Source organism: Vigna unguiculata, chromosome 11, assembly GCF_004118075.2.
Source record: "Vigna unguiculata cultivar IT97K-499-35 chromosome 11, ASM411807v1, whole genome shotgun sequence".
Taxonomy (NCBI): Eukaryota; Viridiplantae; Streptophyta; class Magnoliopsida; order Fabales; family Fabaceae; genus Vigna; species Vigna unguiculata.
The window spans coordinates 8078145-8098552 of NC_040289.1; the positions used below are offsets into that span (position 1 = coordinate 8078145).

General features: G+C 32.0%; 2 protein-coding genes across 8 annotated transcripts; both read right to left on the bottom strand.

The window, feature by feature from the left end:
- Positions 1-1330: 1330 nt before the first annotated feature.
- Positions 1331-3172, bottom strand: LOC114168821 (chlorophyll a-b binding protein 13, chloroplastic-like). The gene is made up of 3 exons (XM_028053782.1): positions 2889-3172; positions 2343-2504; positions 1331-2009 (listed from the first exon to the last, which is right to left on the bottom strand). Exons 1-3 carry the CDS (start codon positions 3024-3026, stop codon positions 1500-1502), a joined length of 810 nt encoding a protein of 269 aa, XP_027909583.1. The 5' UTR covers positions 3027-3172; the 3' UTR covers positions 1331-1499.
- A 9354-nt stretch (positions 3173-12526) lies between these two features.
- LOC114169992 (diacylglycerol kinase 5-like) lies at positions 12527-19972 on the bottom strand. Of its 7 annotated transcripts, none has more exons than XM_028055441.1 (14): positions 19334-19615; positions 18950-18994; positions 18412-18619; positions 18175-18297; positions 17959-18042; positions 17325-17410; positions 16450-16573; positions 15886-15934; positions 15596-15678; positions 15355-15419; positions 14367-14438; positions 14075-14162; positions 13847-13963; positions 12527-13125 (listed from the first exon to the last, which is right to left on the bottom strand). In XM_028055441.1, exons 1-14 carry the CDS (start codon positions 19390-19392, stop codon positions 12802-12804), a joined length of 1527 nt encoding a protein of 508 aa, XP_027911242.1. In that variant the 5' UTR covers positions 19393-19615; the 3' UTR covers positions 12527-12801. The 7 variants fall into 7 exon arrangements, with proteins under 7 accessions (XP_027911242.1, XP_027911237.1, XP_027911239.1 ...); XM_028055436.1 differs by having other exon boundaries at positions 17914-18042; positions 19334-19614; XM_028055438.1 differs by having other exon boundaries at positions 17914-18042; positions 19343-19613.
- Positions 19973-20408: the final 436 nt, after the last annotated feature.

Consider the following 20408-nt stretch of genomic DNA (forward strand, 5'->3'; position numbering starts at 1 on the left):
TCGCTGACAATGTGTTTTCCCAACACATACATCATCAACCATGTCATGGCTTTAGGTAAGTAATTTTACACTGAAGAATTGAATATAAAATCTCTATACACTAACCTTGTTGATGACAAAAAACAAGGGTTATAAGAAGAAGAAAGGATGCATTGTTTAGGAGGATAGTGCATCTTCCTCATTTTCATCTAGTGACCGTGGAAAAGAAGCAAAATTTATATTTACTTGTGGGTCAACATTTAAAATCAAGAAGTGTAAGTAACTCAATTTTTTCTAAACATGTAAATAATGCTCAACTTGTTAATGCTTTTAATGAAATGCATGAAGAAGCAAAAACACTCTTCTTATCAAATGAAGGGAGAAAATAAGTGGCTTGAGAATACTCTTAAGTAATTGAAAGAGAGAAACACAAACCTTAAAATTAATGTGGAAGGTCTTGAAATGATTTATAAACTCCTCTTATGATTGTAAGGCTTGTTTGAAAGGGAAATCCTGTGGGTGTCGATCTTGAAAATATTTAGAAGGAAAAGTAATGTTTCTTGAATGTGAAATTGCAAGATTAAAATTGGAAAATATAACCTAAATGTGTCATCCTAGATTCTCAAAGAGAAAGGAATGATAAAATTGATCTTAGTTTTATGGCAAACAATTGTCAAAGGGAAAGGAATGATAAAATTGATCTTAGTTTTATGGGAAACAATTTTTTGACAAAGGTTCTTTTTGACAAAGTTTTTATAAATAAAATAAAATTAATTAATTTTTTATTTTTAATCAAAATAAAATAATAAAATAATATTTTATTAGAAAGTTTGTCAAAAATTGTCAAAAATTCTTTTGTCAAAATATCATTTTTCTAGTTTTATTCCATCCAAAGAACCAACAAAAGTTGTTACAGATTTCGGAAAACTATCATACACATAAAAAAGAACCTGCTTCTATTGTATAAAAAGACGGCATACAGAAACTAATAGGTTTTAAGCAAATTTAGTTCGCCAATATGCTTCGGTTTCCAAAAGTCATTTTTTTGGTTGAATGTTCTTGTTTGATTGAATGTTCTTGTTTATTCTTCTTGACTTCTTTAGGAGTGAAGGATTCACTTTCCAGGAATTGGTAAAAGTTTTCTATTCTAAAGTCTTAAAGTACAAAAATTATTATTGATGAATATATTTGGACGAAGTTATTCTGGGCTTCTTCTGGGCTTAAGATATTCAACAAAGTTTCTGTTTATCTGGATTAACCACAGTACAAGGAACCACCTTCAAGCTGTTCAAAACTAGCTGATGCAGATGCACTTTGGCATTCTTTTTTCCAATTCCAAGTTTGTTACAGATTATAAAAAATCACTTTCTATGTTGATTTAAGATCGATGTGTCATCTCATTCATTTATTCAAATGAATGAACAAAAGGGTTAAAAAATGAACCATAAAAAGTGTACTAATCTACAAGGAAACTTCCACATCATGTCATTCATATAAAACCAAACAAAGGAAAAAGCAATCTAAGAGCCAGGCACAAACTTGGTGGCATAGACCCAAGCATTGTTAGCCACAGGGTTGTCAAGGTGATCCAAAAGGTTCTCAAGAGGTCCTTTCCCAGTGACAATGGCTTGCACAAAGAACCCAAACATGGAGAACATGGCCAACCTTCCATTCTTTATCTCCTTAACCTTAAGCTCAGCAAAAGCCACAGGATCATCAGCAAGTCCAAGAGGGTCAAAGTATTGGCCACCAGGGTACAGATCATTGCCCTCTCCCACACCAGGAAGCCCATTGATGCGAAACCCTTCAACAAGACCCATCAGCACAACTTGGAACCCTAGCACTGCCAAAATGCTCTGTGCATGCACAAGGTTAGGGTTCCCCAGATAGTCTAGGCCTCCTTCTGAGAATATTTGTGCTCCTGCTTTGAACCAAACTGGCTCCTTGAAATCCACTCTCACCCACTTCTCAAGCACTTCTGGAGTGATGCATCCTAGTGCTCCAAGCATGGCCCAACGCCCATGGATCACCTTGTTTCAGATAACAATTTCAGTATGTCTCAACATGCCATGTTTTTAATCATTTCTCCATCAAACAAAAGGCTTGAATCCAAAACTAAAAAATTTGGGGACGGATTCAGTTAAGAAATATGAGTTTTATTGCAGAGAGCAGTTTATGGTGTGTATGAAGGAACATTACTGATATTGCTTCTTTGTTTAGATGAAAAACCGGTTAGAGCCTACAATGCTTTGTCAGAAAAGCAAGTATTTTTCATGTTAAAGAAACTTGATGAATGGTTTTGTTTGTGCTGACATGAAACCTTATGAAATATTTTCATAGTAGTGTAAGAAAAAATGAGTGACCTCAAGAGCCCTGTTCTTGGCAAATGCTTCAGGATCAGCAGACAATCCAGCAGTGTCCCATCCATAGTCCCCTGGGAATTCTCCTGTCAAATATGAAGGAGTCTGAGCTGAAAAGGGTCCCAAGTATTTCACTCTGTCTGGTCCATACCACAGTTCATTTCCCTGCTCATTCATCAACACAGATAACACTACATATAAGCCACACTACACAACCCAAAAGTATGAAAAAGTATGAAAAAATTCCTCCTTTTCTTCTAACAACCATGCTAGAAAGTTATTATAGTTTCATACCAGAATATCTAAACAAATCTAAATTATAACTTGTTAGAAAAATTCTTCTAAACTGTAAATAGTATAGTGATGACTAACACAGTGATAACTAATATACTCCCACATATTAAAATTACATCTTGATAAATTAACAAATCTAACTACAGATATTATTTTACAAATCTTCTACAAGTAACATTCACATTCCAACTTGGTAATAAACTCTTAACAGAAAACAACTGCAATATATGAATATGTGTGTGAATTGGAAAGTACCATGGTGTATTTCCCATGTCCCATGGAGACAAAATCTCTAAGAGGGTTGGCATTGGTTGCTCTACTTTGGCCAAGGAAAGGTGTTGGTTTAAGGACAGTGCCGGTGCTTGCTGAGGCTGCCATTAATGTTGCTGCCATGGCTTCCGAGTACTTTTTTCTTCAGCTGAAAGTTGAAACCTTTAACTTGGTTAAATAGAATAAGACTCCAAGAATGGTTCAACAGAAGATGGTAGAAACTAGGAAGAGGATGTGTGCATGAAGTATATGTGTGGGGAAAGAAAATCTGAGGGACATGAGTGGTTATGAAGACAACATGTTTGTGGTGGGACTGTGTTGTTTGGAGCAACCAATGAGAAAGCTTCAAAAGATTTGTAGAATCTCCAACTCATCTTTCCATCCACATTTTATCTTTTGCTTAATAATAATATTGAAAAAAAATACTTGTCTTGTTTGTACATGTATATTTGGAAAATATATTTTATGCGAGTAATTTCTTAATAAGTCAGAGAATATGCTGTCAAAAATATTCAGATATTCTGTCACTTTCTACAGGAACATATATATTTGTGTTTTTATCAAAATGATTTTAAACTTTCTGTATACGAAATCACAGATGACATGTTTAGCTGAAGTTTCTCTTTAGCACTTGTGATATGAAATAAAATAATAATATCAAAACATAAACAATTTTTAATAATAATGTATTACAAATAAATGTTTTTTTTTAATGTTTAGCTTAGATGCTGTCAATATTTGTTTGTTAAAGAAACAGCTTCTTCTTCTTTTTTTTTTAAATAAATAAATAAATTAGACAAACATAAAATGTGAAGTCCACGGGCCTTGGCCAATTCCATTTTTTTTTTCCAATTTCTTCATTTTATGCTGTAAACGTCTTTAAAATTTTCACTTCTTTTTCTCTCTGCAATCTTCTCCGCTTCTCTTTAAATTTTTAATCCCGTTTTTCATTTTTCAAGAACAGATTCAACAATATAAAGGACAACAAGTCCTGAATAAGTTTGAACAGATAATAATTAAATCTAGAGTGAGTGTCTTATTTTATGCATCTCTTAATTCCTTCTCTATTATGTGTGAGCACTTGGCAACTTTATTAGTTCTCTTGAAGAGAAATTGTTCTATCAAATTGTTCATTTTTTGTTTGGGTTTTTATTTGTTTGATAATGTTTTTTCACAATCCTAGAATTTTGGTATAATTTCTATCTTGAGTAATTATTATTGCACTAGAAATATGTATTGGATGAACTGAGGTGACATTGGTCGTATAAACCGATATTATACTTATGTGCTTGTCAGGATGAAATCGCTCATGTGAACTAATACCATATGAGATATATTAACCTAAACAAGATTTAATTTTAATAGATTATGATTAGACAAAAGAAATTATTTCATAATTAATATTAATTTAATGACGTATTATAATTTTTTATTCATAATAGTGATTATTTTAATAATTAATAACTTTTTATTTTATAAATTTGTATCTAAATTGGTCATTATAGTGACTAACAACTTTTGGACATTAAAATTGGTTGCTAATGAGATATTTTCTTATAATGTTAAAACTTTAACTTGTAAATATGTATGAATGTGATAGAAAGGTGCAAACGAAAGAAGAGAGAAAGTTAGGTAGAAAAAAAGAAAGAATGAGATAAGATTAAATGATGTTGGAAGTCTTACATCGATTAGAGATAAGGCAATTTCATAATATATATAAGTGGGTAAAAATCTCACCTTCAAGCCAGTTTTATGTGATTGAGTTAGACTTAAAGTTCACTTCTTAATATGGTATTAAAGTCATGGTTAAAACCTATTCTAGCGAGATTTGTGTTTGTTGGACATATAGTGGTGACCTTACAAGCCAGTTTTATGGGGGTTGAGTTAGTCTTAAAGTTCACTTCTTAATAGATGAAGAAGATATAAGGCTTATCTCTTTATTAAATGAAAGCATAATGACTTTGACTTGAGCTTGGAGGACAATGACACATGCATGACTTGTAAATAAATGAATAAAAAGGATGATAAAGGAAAGATGAGATGACTTAATGCACATGTACTACATTTAATGCATGCATTCATTACTTAGGAGAAGTTGACACATGTGCATGGCTTATAAATATGGATAATTGAAAAGCTAAATGAAGTGAAAAAATGAAGAAAATGTGAGTTAGGTGAGAAAGGAGGAGAGAGAAAGAGAAAGAGAGATAAAGAAACTTTGGAATAATATATATATATATATATATATATATATATATATATGAAGAAATCTCAACCTTTTAAAACTATTCTCGGTGCGCCCCTTCAATTATATATTTATCTTTTGTTTATTTTGAATTATATATTATTTTATTTGTTTCCATTCAATTGTTATCTTCTTTACTTATTTAATTTTACCTTTAGTTACATACTAATGTTATTTATATATTTAATTTACCCTTCAGTTACACATTTGTCCACTTTATTTATTTTATTTTATTTTATTTTATTTTATCTCTAGTTACACACCTACTTACTTATTTCTTTTAATTTATCTCTAATTATGCATTTATTATGTTTATTTATTTTATTCAATTTATTCCAATTATGCACTAATCGAGTTACATATTGGTCATATTTATTCATTTAATTTCATTTATCTCTAGTTATGCACGGGTCCTTATATTAATTTATATTTTTTTATTATATTTGTTTATAACATTCCAATTCATATATAGTTATTTATTTAAATTTTTTGCTTTGATTCTTATTTTATTGTATCATTATTTTATAATTCAAAAAATATAAAAATAAAGTAAAGTAAATATTATTTTATTCAATGAATATGGATAAAAGAAAGTTACCTATAAGTTTTATAGACATTTTATATTATTTGTGGATGATGTTTGCATTATTGGTCAAGAATAACATATTTTGATAGTCATCACAATTTATGATCTTTGAAAATGTCCAAGAGTATGTCAGTTAAGAAAGAGTTAAGTATGATTTTAATGAGTTGAGATCAAACCAATGTTAGAGTGTTTGTACTTGGGAAGTCACAACTTGGTACACTACAAGATGAAAGGCAAGGACCATGGTAGGGTCTAAGGAAATTTTATTAAGTAGATGAATATTTGGATAGTTCAGAATAACGTGTTGGACTAGGATATTCATAGGCAAAACTTGGGATTATTCAATACTTACTCGGTATCACCAAGGTTAGATAGTGAGTATATATCTCTTTTATGGACTGATGAATGGCTAATATTCTTGAGAAGGAAATAATTATTATACTACCTAATCACTTTCCAAAGTAACTTTTGATGTCCATAATGGATCATCAAAAGTGAAATAAGGATCATATGTTTAATAAAAAATGAAATTGAATCGTGCAGTTGTAGGTCCAATTCTAGACCCCAGTATTTGTATTGTTTGTTGAGTTTATTAAGATTGATATTTAAGACTTATAAAGACCTCACTCCTTTCATATTTTTGTTTCATATGTACCTATTGCACGAGTAGAAGAAGAACCTACTCAATGAGAGTTGTTTGCGAAGTTATTAGGGGATCTTTTGAAGAGTGACTTGTGGATAATTTACATTAATACCTTTAAGAGATATTAAAAATATAGATAATCTTATTTTCTGATGTAAAACTCTTAATATTCTACAAAATACATATTTTTGTAATATTTTATGAACAATTACAAAGATGTAAATTATTATTATATATACATATATATACATATATATACATATATATATATATATACATATATATACATATATATATATATATATATATATATATGTATATATATGTATATATATATATATATATATATATATATATATGTATCTATATATATATATATATATATATATATATATATATATATATATATATATATATATATATATGGATATGAAGTTATGTTATTGTTAGTGTTCTCTCAAGAAAAATATTATTGTACAAAAATAAAATTAATTCCATCTTTTTATCAAATAATAATTATTTTTGTAGTAGTTGGGGCGTTACATTTAGTGGTATTAGTTCTTTCTATTAAGACCTTGGGTGTGGTATTTTCCATGTGTGTAATCTTTACTAATAAGTAGAGGTACAAGTTGTTTGTTCTTACACTTTTCTTGAATTAGAGAAGTCTAAGATACATATAGTAAGAATAAATCACAACAATTAATACTTGTTGAAGTTTTAAGAAATAGTTGAAACATAAAAACAGTTATGTATTATGCATAAATTTCCACTATTTTAGCCAACTGATTTGTCTTTTTAATGGACTGTTTCATAGCTCAAGAACAAATTAGTCTGCTGTTTTATTTTTTGATCGATTGAAAGTGTACTGGTCTGCTGCTTTTACATCCTAACTTTCCAATCTATTTGATTCAATTGAAAAGAGTTTTAAGCTTTCAAAAAAGTTTTAAATAGCCAATTCAAACCCCCCTTTCTTGTCTTAAATCACCATTTCAAAACTAACAATTGGTATCTAGAGCAAGGTTCTTGAAAGATATTCAAGTTTAATAAAAAAACTCTTTTGAAATGGCTGAAAATAAACTCCCTTTTGCTGAAGGTGTCTCTATTCATAGACCACCTATGTTTTGTGGCCTAAACTATCAGTTTTGGAAAATAAGGATGCAAATTTTCATTAAATCTATAGACAAAGGGATTTGGGATGCAATAGTTAATAGACCATATACTCCTAAATGTCTTGTTGAAAATAAGTAGGTGGACAAGCCTTGGACTGAATCGACGGATGAAGAAAGGAGAAGAGCTCAATATGATTGCCATGCCAAGAATATCATCACTTCATCTTTGAGTATAGATGCAATTTTTAGGGTCTCCCAATGTAAGAGTGCAAAGGAAATGTGGGATGTCCTAGAGGTTACACATGAGGGGACAAATGAAGTGAAGAGAGCAAGGAATCACGCTTTGATTCAAGAGGATGAGCTTTTCAAGATGCAAAAGGGAGAGTCCATAGAGCTGAAGTTAAAAAGAGGTTCACTCACATAGTCAACCATCTCATGGGTCTAGGCAAAGAATTTGACAAAGAGAAGCTAAACATCAAAGTGCTAAAGTATCTTGATAGAAATTGGAAACCAAAGGTGATTGCTAGCACTGAATCCAAGGATTTATCCATCATCACCACAATTGTACTGTTTCGCAAACTAAGAGAGCATGAGATTGAAATGCAAAAGCTAAGTGAGCTTGAGTCAAGTGAGAAAAAGGTAAAAACCATAGACTTGAAGGCTAGCTCCAAGAAGAGTGATGATATCGAAGAAGAGGTTGTTGAATCAAGTGATACTGAGAACTTGAATCTACTAGTCAAGAGGTTTGGGAAGTATCTCAAGAGGAAAGGCAACAAAGGTAATCAAAGGAGGTACATTTCTAAACAAAATGATTCAAATAATACTTTTAAATTCTCATGTTATAATTGTGGAAAGCAAGGACATATCAAGATTGGATGTCTTAATGTTAACAAAGAGAAGGAGAAGGTTGGTGACAGGAAAAAAGAGAAAAAGGTCAAGGAAAGACGTGCCTACATAGCTTGGAAGGACAATGATGATTCAACAAGTACTTCATCTCAAGAAGGAAGTGAGGAAGCAAATTTATTCCTCATGGCTGGATATGAATCATCCCCATCAAGCCAAGTAAGTTCCTTGTCATCTAAAGATAAAAATGACTATTACCAATTGTTGCATGACTTTGAAGAATTTCATAATGAGGCTAACAAAATTGTTGTCATGAACAATTGGCTAAAAGGATTAAATAAATTGCTAGAAAATAGAGTTAACTAACTAGAATAAGAAATAACTGACTTAAAAATTGATTTCAAACATTTAGAAATGATTTACAACAATTCAGTCGATTATTCTAAAAAACAGTTGGTTGTAAAACCTTGTGAAAATTGCACTACTTTGAAAACTCAAGTGAAATATCTTTTGAAAACATGTGCAAAGTTCACAAGAGGAAAAGCAAACCTAGAAGCTGTTCTTGGCTCTCAAAATTGTGTTTTTGGGAAGGCTGGACTTGATTATACACTTATCCATGAAAAGAAAGACAAGAAGTTCTCTAGTTTCTTTTCCAAGAGTGAGCCAAATGTTATGCCATTCATTTCTTGCAACTATTGTATGAAGAAAGGTCATGTTCTTAAGAAGTGCTATGCTAAAAAATATGATGTACCTAAGGGATTTATGAAATGGATCCCAAAAGGATCTAGAAAGGCATAACCATGTTGGACCCAAACTATCAAAGGGTACCATGTAATGCTATGTTGTTTTGCGGGTCATAAAATAGGAAAAGAAAGACCTATGGTACCTAGATAGTGGCTGCTCGAGGCATATGACTAGTGATAAGTCCAAGTTTGCAAAGTTGGAACTAAAGGACGAAGTCTTTGTGACTTATGGTGATAATAACAAAGGAAGGATACTTGGAAGTGGTGTCATAAGCAATAGAGCCTCATTCAACATCCACAACATGCTTCTAGTTGAAGGGCTAAAACACAATTTGATAAGTATAAGCCAATTGTGTGACAAAGGTTTTAAAGTTGTGTTTGAACCATACCATTGCCTTATATATGATGCATGCGGTAGCATTTTGTTGGTAGGAAATAGAGTCAACGATATATACTTGCTTAATCTGCATCATGCATCATTTAGCATTCACTGTTTGCTTATAAAAGAGGATGATACTTGGTTATGACATAGGAGACTTTGTCACATACATATGCACCATTTAAATCGACTAAATAGAAAACAATTGGTTGAAGGGTTACCAAAACTTAAGTTTGAGAAGGATAGGATATGTGAAGCATGCCAAAGGGGAAAGCAAATCAAGGTTTCCTTTAAACCCAAAAATTGTATTTCAACTAAAAGACCCTTAGAACTACTTCACAGGGATCTATTTGGTCCTTCTAGAACTATGAGTCTTGGTGGAAACTACTATGCATTGGTTATTGTTGATGATTTCTCTAGATTTACATGGACTTTATTTCTAGCTGCCAAGAATGAAACCTTTTATGCTTTTAAGAAAATTGCCAAGGTTTTAGAAAATGAAAAAAGGTTCTAAAATAGTCTCTCTAAGAAGTGATCATGGTGGAGAGTTTCAAAATGAAAAGTTTAAGCATTTTTGTGAAAAACATGGTATTAAGCATAACTTTTCAGCTCCTAGAACTCCACAACAAAAAGGGAGTGGTTGAGAGAAAGAATATATCATTAGAGGAACTAGCTAGAACCATGCTTAATGAAAGAATTATGTTTTAAACTGTGTGTTGATAAGGCCAATTTTAAAGAAAACGCCTTATGAGTTATTCAAAGGTAGAAGGCTTGCTCTAAATCACCTAAAAGTATTTGGTTGCAAGTGTTTTGTTTTAAATAATGGAAAAGAGTAGCTTGGCAAATTTGACTCAAAAACGGATGAAGGCATTTTTCTAGGCTATGCTGCAAATTGCCATGCATATAGGGTTTACAACAAAAGATTAATGATTGTTGAAGAGTTTGTGCATGTTGTATTTGATGAAACTAACCCAGTGCAGCAGGATCAAAGGCCTAAGATTGCATATGAAGAAGACATATTGCAGGAAAAGCAAACTACTGCAGAACTGGAATCTATTATAGGAAATCAGCCAGCTGAAAAGAAAATTTTGTCGGCTGAGAAAGCTACAGACAACAACTTACCCAAGGAGTGGATTGAACCCAGGGGATTATCAAAGGACAACATAACTGGTGATATAAAACAGGGAGTTACCACTAGATGCAAGCTTGTATTCTTTGAACATGTTGCCTTTGTGTCTCAAAATGAACCTAAGAATGTGAATGATGCATTAGGTGATAGTAATTGGGTTGTTGCTATGCAAGATGAGCTTAATCAATTCGCTATAAATGATGTGTGGTCTCTTGTTTCTAAAACTGATGCAATGAATGTGATTGGTACTAAATGGGTGTTTAAAAATAAAATGGATGACAATGGTAACATTGTTAAGAATAAGGCTAGCCTAGCTGCTAAAGGTTATAATCAAGAGGAAGGTATTGATTTTGATGAAACATATGCACGTGTAGCTAGGCTAGAAGCTGTGAGGTTATTGTTAACATATGCTTACATGTGTAATTTCAAACTTTCTCAAATGGATGTGAAAAGTGCATTCTTGAATGGTTTCTTAAATGAAGAAGTATATGTATCACATCCCCCTGGCTTTGAAGATCACCTATATCCTAATCATGTTTTCAAATTGAAAAAGGCTTTATATGGTTTGAAACAAGCACCACGATAATAGTATGAGAGGTTAAACAACTTTCTTTTATCTAAAGGATATGCTAGAGGTGCGGTTGATAAAACACTTTTCATTAGAAAGCATGCAAGTGATGTAATACTTGTTCAAGTATATGTAGATGATATAATCTTTGGATCAAATAATAACTCCATGTGTGAAGAGCTTGTTGCAACTATACAAGGAGAATTTGAGATGTCTAAGATGGGTGAGCTAACATCTCAATTCTTTCTCTATGCACTTGGCAACTTTATTAGTTCTCTTGAAGTGAAATTGTTCTATCAAATAGTTCATTTTTCTATTTGGGTTTTTAATTTGTTTGATAAGTTATTTCTATCTTGAGTAATCATTATTACACAAGAAATATGTATCGGATGAACTGAGGTGACATCAAAATTATATATAGATCGATATTATTCTTTTTGTGTATGTCAGGACCAAATCAATCATATGAATTAATACAATATGAGATATTTAACCTAAACAAAATTTAATATTAATCCATTATGATTAGATAGAACAAATTATTTCATAAATCTATTATCTCTTAAAATTAGTTAGATGCTTATTGATTCTTTTAAAAAAAATTTGGGTTGTGCTATTAATAAATTAAATTTTATCATACGATTTTAGTTGGCTGAAAATGTTTTTCACCTGCTTGAATAGTTAATAATATAGTAAGACTTAACATAATTGAGTATCCTTTACAAATAAATTTTAAATACATGAGCACAATTATATTTTTTCTAACATGTTTCCATAAATAACTAACAACAATATAATTGATTATTTCTTAACATAATTGATTAAGTTACAATTGAAATGTCTTATAAACAACTTTTAATATTTTCTTTACACGATAAACATACTACAAAGCTTAAACGTATTGATATACACAAAAAAACACTATCAAAAAACGCTCGTCTATAAGAAATAATCTAGAGAAACGTTTCAATATTTACATATTTTTCATTATTCAATCTTTGTATCATCACATACAGGTGATATCCTTTTTACTTCTTTGTTGATTTGTAGTTTTATCTGATACATTTTTATTTGAAGTAGGTTTCTGAAAAAGTATGGTTATATGTTTCATATGTATTGTTTATGCTTGTAATATGAAAATTTTTAAATAGTGGAAACGATCATTCTAAGTGTTGATACTCGATTAGAATCAAGAAGATTCAAATCAATCTTCTTGTTTCTTTAATTGTGAGAAAAGATACTCTTTCATCAAGTGTTTGATTTGAAGAAAGATTTTCAGGAGAATCTCTATTAATAGACCAAAAAGTTTTAAAAAGAATAGATTCATCGATCAGTGGCATATTTTGTTTGGAGAGTTTTTCCCCAAGAAACAATAATATCTCCACAATTGGCATTGAAATGAAAGAATAGATTGTGTAATGGTTAAATAAACGTACTCAAACCTAAAAGGCATACACGCTAGAAGTATGAGAACAATACCCGATCCTAGGTTCATTACATGAATAACTAGTCAAACATTACTGAGTACTAGAGTAATTTGATCCAAAATCCCCTGTACATTATGCACTAAACAAGAAAACAATTTAGCACCACCCTTTCATTTACTTACACCAAACACTGACCAATGCTAGTATGGTTATTCCTTTGTGTACACTAACTTACTTGAGCTATGTCAATTCCATCAGGGTATTTGAATGTATCAGCTGCACCAAATTTGCGGCGTTCTTCCCAATCTTCTTCTTGTTCTTCATTACTGCTGTCATATTCTTCCCGGTCAACGGAGGGTGAGGAAGGATCATACATACTTTTAGAACGGCACAATGGGGTGGCAAGCATGCTAACTTGACCATGGTGTGATATCTCAACAACAACTGTGTCATCATCTTTTGGGAGGGGTTGTTTCCATGGCTCTCCGTCAATTCTCATGAATGTGCACTCAGCTGCACCCTTGTGAAACTCAAATCGGATTCTGCTTGTCTGCGTGGTCAGAGCAGCATAGAAACATAAGTTCAGCAAAATAAGAAAAAGTGAAAGGGATAACTTAAATCGCTTGTTCTCTCGTAATGAAATTGGAATAAAACAACTCTATTTGTTTTTAATTTTGTTTAACAGTAACCGTTTGCATTTGGAAGGGAAAAATATTTTCCATTTTTGTTTTTTTATTTTTCATTACAAAGTATTTTCTCACTTTATTTTCTATTACAAATAAAATTGAAATTGTTCAGAATTCCAAAAAACAATAAAAGGAATTTGTGTTTGGATTTTCTACAAAGTTGTGTATGTCTTCAGAATACACTAATTTTTTTAAATATATTAAAAGAATTTTTAATATATTAAAATCAATATATTTGAAAACATCAATAGAGAAATAGGACAAAAAATACAAAAAAGTATTTGAACTCAAAAAATTATATATGTTTGATTTAATAAAATGTTTTCAATTATTCACTTTAATTAATAAAAATGTCACCTTATTTCTACTTTACCTTTTGTTTTCAAACAATATTTTTAAAAAATAAAAATAAAAAATAAACGAGTCAAAAGTTGTTTTGATCATTTCGCATACAAACTTCTGTAGTTAAATGGAAAACATTTTATTAAATAAAGTAACTCTGTTTTCTTGTTTTACTTTTTATACATACTATTAATTGTACAGATAATATTTCAGCATCTAAAGGAGAGAAAAGGTTGGTTTTACCTGTGCCAAACGAGTCCCGTGTCCATTTGGTGCAAGCAAAACAAGACCATGCCAAGCATCTCTAAAACCAACTAACTCAAATAGGCCATCATCCACATAGGGAAGAGTCAGGTCCCTCTGAGGCAAAATTATTTTATCAGAATCCTCATATGTAATAAATATGTCTAAGTTCTTAACAGAATAGAATTTGGCACCTGAGGAAAAGAGAAGATGAAATTTGGCACTTACATAAATTGATTTCTTCCTATTTGGTTTTCCCCAAGGATCGAGTCCACCAGAAAAGCTGGGCAAGTTCAGGCAAACAATTGACCGAATGCTGTATATGAAATTAAACGTATGAATTAGAATCAAGATTCATAAAATTATACCAAGGTTACAGGTCTTGTTCACTTTCTTCTTGAGCATTATTCTTACATCTTATGTTGTTGCTTTTTCCTGACATTCGTTATATAATAATATTTTCATTTTCTAGAAACAAAATGCTCAATATGTAAAGAAATGAGTCTTCATAAAGCGTCACCTGCGAGGTATGTGGAGATCTTCCCAATGGCCTTTTTTCATTATTTTGACCTTGGCCAGCTGACCTATATTCCTGTGTCAGAATTTAATCATTTCTAAATTAGGCTTCCATAGTGAGATAAATTGTAAACTCAACACCACAGAATTCAGAAAACAAAAAGACAACGAAAAACAAAAACATTCCAGAAGAAATTAGCATTTCTTGTTTACAACCACAAACGACTTGAGACATTATAAGCATATTATAATTCAACTTACCCCTTTAGTCTCAAAGAACCATAAGTATTAAGCAAATATTTGAGTGAATTTTCATAACCTAGAACGGTTTTTGCTGTAGTATATTCTAGACCTGACCAAAAGGAGTTGGAAGCCTCATCTCGTACAGAAAACTTAAATGGATAAACAAAAGAGATATTAAATACTAGATTTAGAAATTAAAACCATTTTTTGTATGGGCATGGAGGATTTCCCCAACCTATAGACGGAGAGTGGTCTCTTGTCAGAAGAGATTACCAAAGGGTGTTTTGCCTCTCACAACTAAGAGATTAACGAAGTATGCTTATAGAATCTAATTATCTAATAACTTTGCTAGACCTTGTTGGTTGAAATTAAAACTGTGTTCTCTTTCTTATATTCTATACCTCAGTATAATGAGGTGGAGGGCTGTACAGAAAATTTAAATGGATAAGGCAAAAAGGAAATTTCATGCTTCTGGATCAATTCTCGTTTTCTTAAAATAAAAATTATGTTGCTCACTTTATCTTCTCTACAGTGACAATACGTAAATGCTGGCAGTACACAGCATCAGCGTATGAAAGAAAAAGAAAAACAGGTCTTTTACACCAAACAAACCTCAGTCTCTGCACGGGAATGGTTGTAACACCCAACTTAGAAAAATGCTATTAGTAAATGTGTCTCGAATAAATAAATTGTACTCATTTTTTGCCAGAAGAAACTCAAGATAACTCGGTGCCTCTTTAGTAACTAACCGTGATGATTGAAACGGAGAAGAAAAGAACAATCCTTGTGAAAATCCAAGCTTCAGATAGGCACTCTGGTTAACAGAAAAAAGGCATTATGAGAGAGCAAATTATACTGAGGTATATGGATAACTATAAGATCCAAATATCTAGTACAACTATATGGATAATGAAATGGAAGCAAAAATGAAAAGTTGAAAACCATGTATCGCTCCACATATATCATGTGTTATATTGAGCAATTTGGGACCTGATTATATAACTGATTTTTAAACTTTTCTGGATGCAACTTCCTCTCTGAATGAAATGCATAAGATACTTGAGCATCCATTCCTACATAGAACACGTACACAATTTTAGGGCTTACTTTCTAGCTGCAATAATATAAAAGCTTTAAAACTCAAAATTTATTTTTCCCCAGAAGCAATGCTGTGGTTACGCAACTTCTGCCTCCGCAGCTCAAAACTTTTTCCCAATGTGCACAGAAATGTACTTGCCACCCCCATCCAAACAGTTTTAAGACAAGTCCGTTTTTCTTACCCATGCTAAAGTAGTTCCAAAATCCCCCACGGTAAGTGTGGTAACCGTCCTGTAAACATACAACAATTCACTGATAAGCATGCATGGAATACCCAGACTCCTTACAGTAAATGAAAATATCAAGGACTCGCAAAGAAAAACTAAAGAAATAAAAGCTTAGAATTGCAATTGCCTGATTCCATTTTGAATCACTTCTCTACTACTTTTATATTCATGTGATTACAAAGACAATCATTAAAGTCATAGGCCTGCAATTGTAAGCTCTTCTAATGCATATATAATATACATTTTAAGCAGCGTTCAAATGAAGGATGAGAATTTGATGTCATATTTGACCCTGAGCGAACCAGAAATTGCCTATCTTTTGATGAAAAGAATAAACTAATCGAAATAAATAATAGTAAATATTAACTTATTTTTCATCAAATGATTAATAACTGTTGCTTCACAAGCATCTTTAATTTCATTCATGATCTCTTTGTTGGCATCTCCATGAGTACAGATTTATCGGCACAAATATGTCCAGGCATCAACAATGAAAAGGAAAAAATACACATGACTCACCATGTTTAGCTTATCTGTTGAAGAGACACGCTGAAATGCATGCATAGCGTGAGGCAGCTCAAGGGGTGCAATAGGGTCACATGAACCTTCTTTTGGAGCCTTCATTCTCATTACAATATGCCAACTGTAAAATATCAGCAGTCAAAGACATTATTCAGTTGCAAAATAACTAACAAAAGATGGTAAATATGTCACATGCTTCAAGCTCCTACATGGAAATGCTGGATGTAGAGGAAAACAGAGTAGCCAATATCCTAATTCTACATTAGCAACAAAGAGAAAACCACAGGCATATATTTGATCAGGCGGCTACAAGGTTAATGGATGTAAAATTAACATCATTAAAATCTAAAACAATCAACAATAAACCCAATACATGATATAGTGTACCATAAAAAACATACCCGACCGCACAACGTGACTAATTTCGGTCTAGACCTCTGTTATTCTAAGAGAAATCAAGAATGCTACCGAAGGAAAAAAAAAATAAATCCTATGTTCATTACTTGTAATGTACATCATATCTTGAAACCTTAGTGGTAACAATACTATAGTAAAAATAAGGGAGGACAAGGAAGGGAAATATCTTTAACATCAGACAAAAAACGTACACTATACAAATGCAAAAATAGTATGTAATTAAAGCATGCAACTTCTGAAGCCTACATAAAAAATAAACAGTTGTCTCTCACAGATCTCGGACACAAGTCTTACAAATGCTCATGCAAATTCTGAAGCCAGAACATTTCTAGACATTTAAAGCAAAGTTCCACTGAATGTTTTCAGCAACGATATACTGAATACAGCATACATTTATGCAAGTGCACGTGAGAAGTTTCAATAAATTTGAAAATTCAAATAAAAGGAGTACATACCTGTCTATTTTCATTTCCTTTGCCGCTTTTACATTCATTAGGAATGCCGTCACTGATTGAAGATCCGTGGTTGGATTTTTCTTTCCCTGTAAATAATAAATTATGTTCAGCACATGTACAACTCATGGACCCTTTATAGCAAAGAACAAAACCTTGCAATTGATCCCGGTTGAAAAGGAAGGTAGCCCTTAATGTATTGAGTTATTAATTTTCTATCAAAAATCATAGAACACCCACACCCACACTCACATGCAATAAATTGACAATTGATGTATATTGCAAAATTTCCAAGAAAAAAATCCAGCAAACAAGCAGACATACTTTGCAATTCACATCTCAAGAATTAGGGTTGCAATTCAAAATTGGAATTGCAATTTGACATATAAGATTCATACTAGAAAATGACCGTAAAAATGAAAACAAAAATTACGACTGATCTATGTGATTATAACCAGTCAAAGAAATGTCAAACTCCAGCAATTGAGACCGACATGCACATTAGTAATAAGAACAAACAAAACGAAAACTGATTCAAGCAAATCATGAAATTCAGAGTTCAGCAGACTGAATAGAAAGTTAAATAAAATACCCATCCAAATGCAAAGGGAAGATTATTTCCCGTCCCCAATGGTACCGTTGCAATTGGTGGCGGATGACGTAATTTAAGGTCAGATACAACTCCAAGAAGCCAGCTAGCAGTACCATCTCCACCTGCAACCTGATTTTCTAGAATACATTAGAAACAAAGACTAATCAAAGATCATCAGATAGTTACACTATAACAACTTCAATCTTCTTCCTTGCTACACAAGTAAATCATCAGATAGTTACACTATAGCAATCATCTTACAATTATTCTCAATCTATTCTGAATTTCAGCTGCAAAATCATCCCCATTGTGCTTGAGCGTTTCCAAAGTCGCATAAAGCTTCTGCAGCACCTTATCCGGAGCATTTTTTCCCAAATCAAAAACCTGGTACATTAGTGAAATGAAATTGTCTTTCCATCAAACAGGTTGTCCCACCTTAAAAAAAAAAACTCAGATACTTACAAAAAAAAAGGACAAAAACAGGAAAAAACAGTTTACCTGGTTTTTGTTAAGAAGTGTACTATAGGAAACAAGAAGCTCCCCTCCAAGCTGGCCACCACTTTTGGAGTTTATGAAAACAATCACAGGGCACGCAGGTACATGCGAGACACTTTTCCCCTCAGATCCTGACAGTAATATGTAATCCGGAATACAGAACTCCCTCAAAGTTCTATCATAACTACCATCACCCATTGCTATTTCCCAGCTGCATGTTTGTATCACCAGAAGAAAAAAAAAATCAAATTTAATATAAATGCAACAAAACTTTCATGTAATTCCTTTCGTGCTTTTAGGATAAGTGTCGTTCTTTAATAATTGAAATTTCACCCAATTTATGATGTTAATGCAAAACTTTTGCTCTTAGTTTACAACTCTGATTACTAAAGAATACCAAAATAAACTTCTGAGCTGTATCTAATCTAAGTTCTTTCCATAGAAATTTTCAAGTCATAATAAATTAAAACTTTAAAAATTAAAAACAAAAACAACAGAGTAATGACAATCCACCAATATATAATTCGAAGTACTAAACTACCTCGACTTTCTACAGTAACTACCATCACCCATTGCCATTTCAAAACTGCGTATTTTGGTCACAACAAAATGTAAGTCAAACATAAGTTCTAAAATATATAAATTGGAACAAAAACGAAATATTCTTCCATCAAAACTAGAGTTTCACTTAACTTAATTTTCCTTACGAATTAAGAAAGTGAAATTCTAATTCTAGTTGAAAATCAATAAAAAACACTGAGGAAGCAGCAGCATCAAAGTTTTTCCATATAAATTTCCAAAGTAATTAAAAAAACAAAAGCATCCAAACGCGCACAAGTAAAAAAAAAATTAAAAATAGAACGTTGAAAATGATAAATAAAATAAACAAAACAAAAACAACAGCAACACGGTAATGACGATCTACCACCACCACCTCCGAACGAGGAAACGAGAAACCGAACGCTTGCAATTTCTCACCACCATTTCCTCAACCGACGCGAAAGTTAGTTACGCGTGTCGTTTTGCTACGTCTTTTTTACTTCGGCGAACGCAGCAAACCAAACAAACACAGCGAAAGAGAAAGCACTTTTAACAAAACCAACTGTTTTCGAGTTGAACTTTTCACAGAACCGGATTCCGCAAAAGCGGAAACAAAAGCTAACTTATTCAGAGTGCCAAACAGAGCCTTGTGCCCCGTAGTACGAAACAGGCATCACGCAACGTATGTGAGCAGTGCGCAGATATTTGAAAAGAAGAAAAAGAAGAAGATACCTTACTGAAACGGCACCGTATAAGCGTGACGAGTTGCTTTCGTAACAAGATGCTGAGAGCGATCCGAAGAAACAGTGTTTGGTTTGTTTAGCTTTCGAAGCAAGAGTGGATTCCTTCGAAAAAAATCTAAGGAATGCGCGTAGAGAAGATATTTGAAGGTCGATTAGTGCTTCGAACGATTGAAGTGGTTTTGAAACGGAAACTTGAAGGAGGCTTATATAAATGAAAAGGTGAACGTTGAATGTGACAGAGGAAGATGGAGGCTTTGAAACAATGAAAAGTTACTGCAAGGTTTTGCCGCGTCATGCCTCGGTTCGGTGGCTTTATCGAGGTTGAGTTTGTCGTTGAAAGTGGGGCCCACGCTCCAATGGAATTGCATGACGTGGAAATTTCCTATTTTTCTTTTCTTTTGTTTTCTTTCGCTTTTATACAAAGTGGGGTAACTTGAGGGTGGTTTTAAAATTAGAAAATAATATTTTAATTTTTTTTTATTTATTTTTAATTCATTATTCTCACCACTTTTAGATTATTTATTTTAATTTTTTAATGATGTGATGTGATGATCTAGAAATGATAAGAATAATAAATTAAAAATAGGTGAAAAAATAGGTTAAAGTATCATTATTTATAAAATTATTAAATTTAGTTAGTATTTTCTGACTTCACTCTAGTTTATAATCTATTAAATCTGTAGCTTGTCAATTTATTTTTTCTTTTTAAACTAAAAT

Excerpts from the sequence above, each read along its gene's own strand:
- LOC114169992 (XM_028055436.1), bottom strand. The coding sequence starts at position 19,392 with ATGGTGGTGAGAAATTGCAAGCGTTCGGTTTCTCGTTTCCTCGTTCGG. Across the intron at positions 18,043-18,174 it reads AGAATAGATTGAGAATAATT|GTTGCAGGTGGAGATGGTAC; the intron begins GTAAGATGATTG and ends CTAGAAAATCAG. Across the intron at positions 15,420-15,595 it reads AAAATCAGTTATATAATCAG|AGTGCCTATCTGAAGCTTGG; the intron begins GTCCCAAATTGC and ends TCTGTTAACCAG.
- LOC114168821 (XM_028053782.1), bottom strand. The coding sequence starts at position 3,026 with ATGGCAGCAACATTAATGGCAGCCTCAGCAAGCACCGGCACTGTCCTT. Across the intron at positions 2,505-2,888 it reads GACATGGGAAATACACCATG|GGAAATGAACTGTGGTATGG; the intron begins GTACTTTCCAAT and ends ATGAATGAGCAG. Across the intron at positions 2,010-2,342 it reads CCAAGAACAGGGCTCTTGAG|GTGATCCATGGGCGTTGGGC; the intron begins GTCACTCATTTT and ends ATCTGAAACAAG.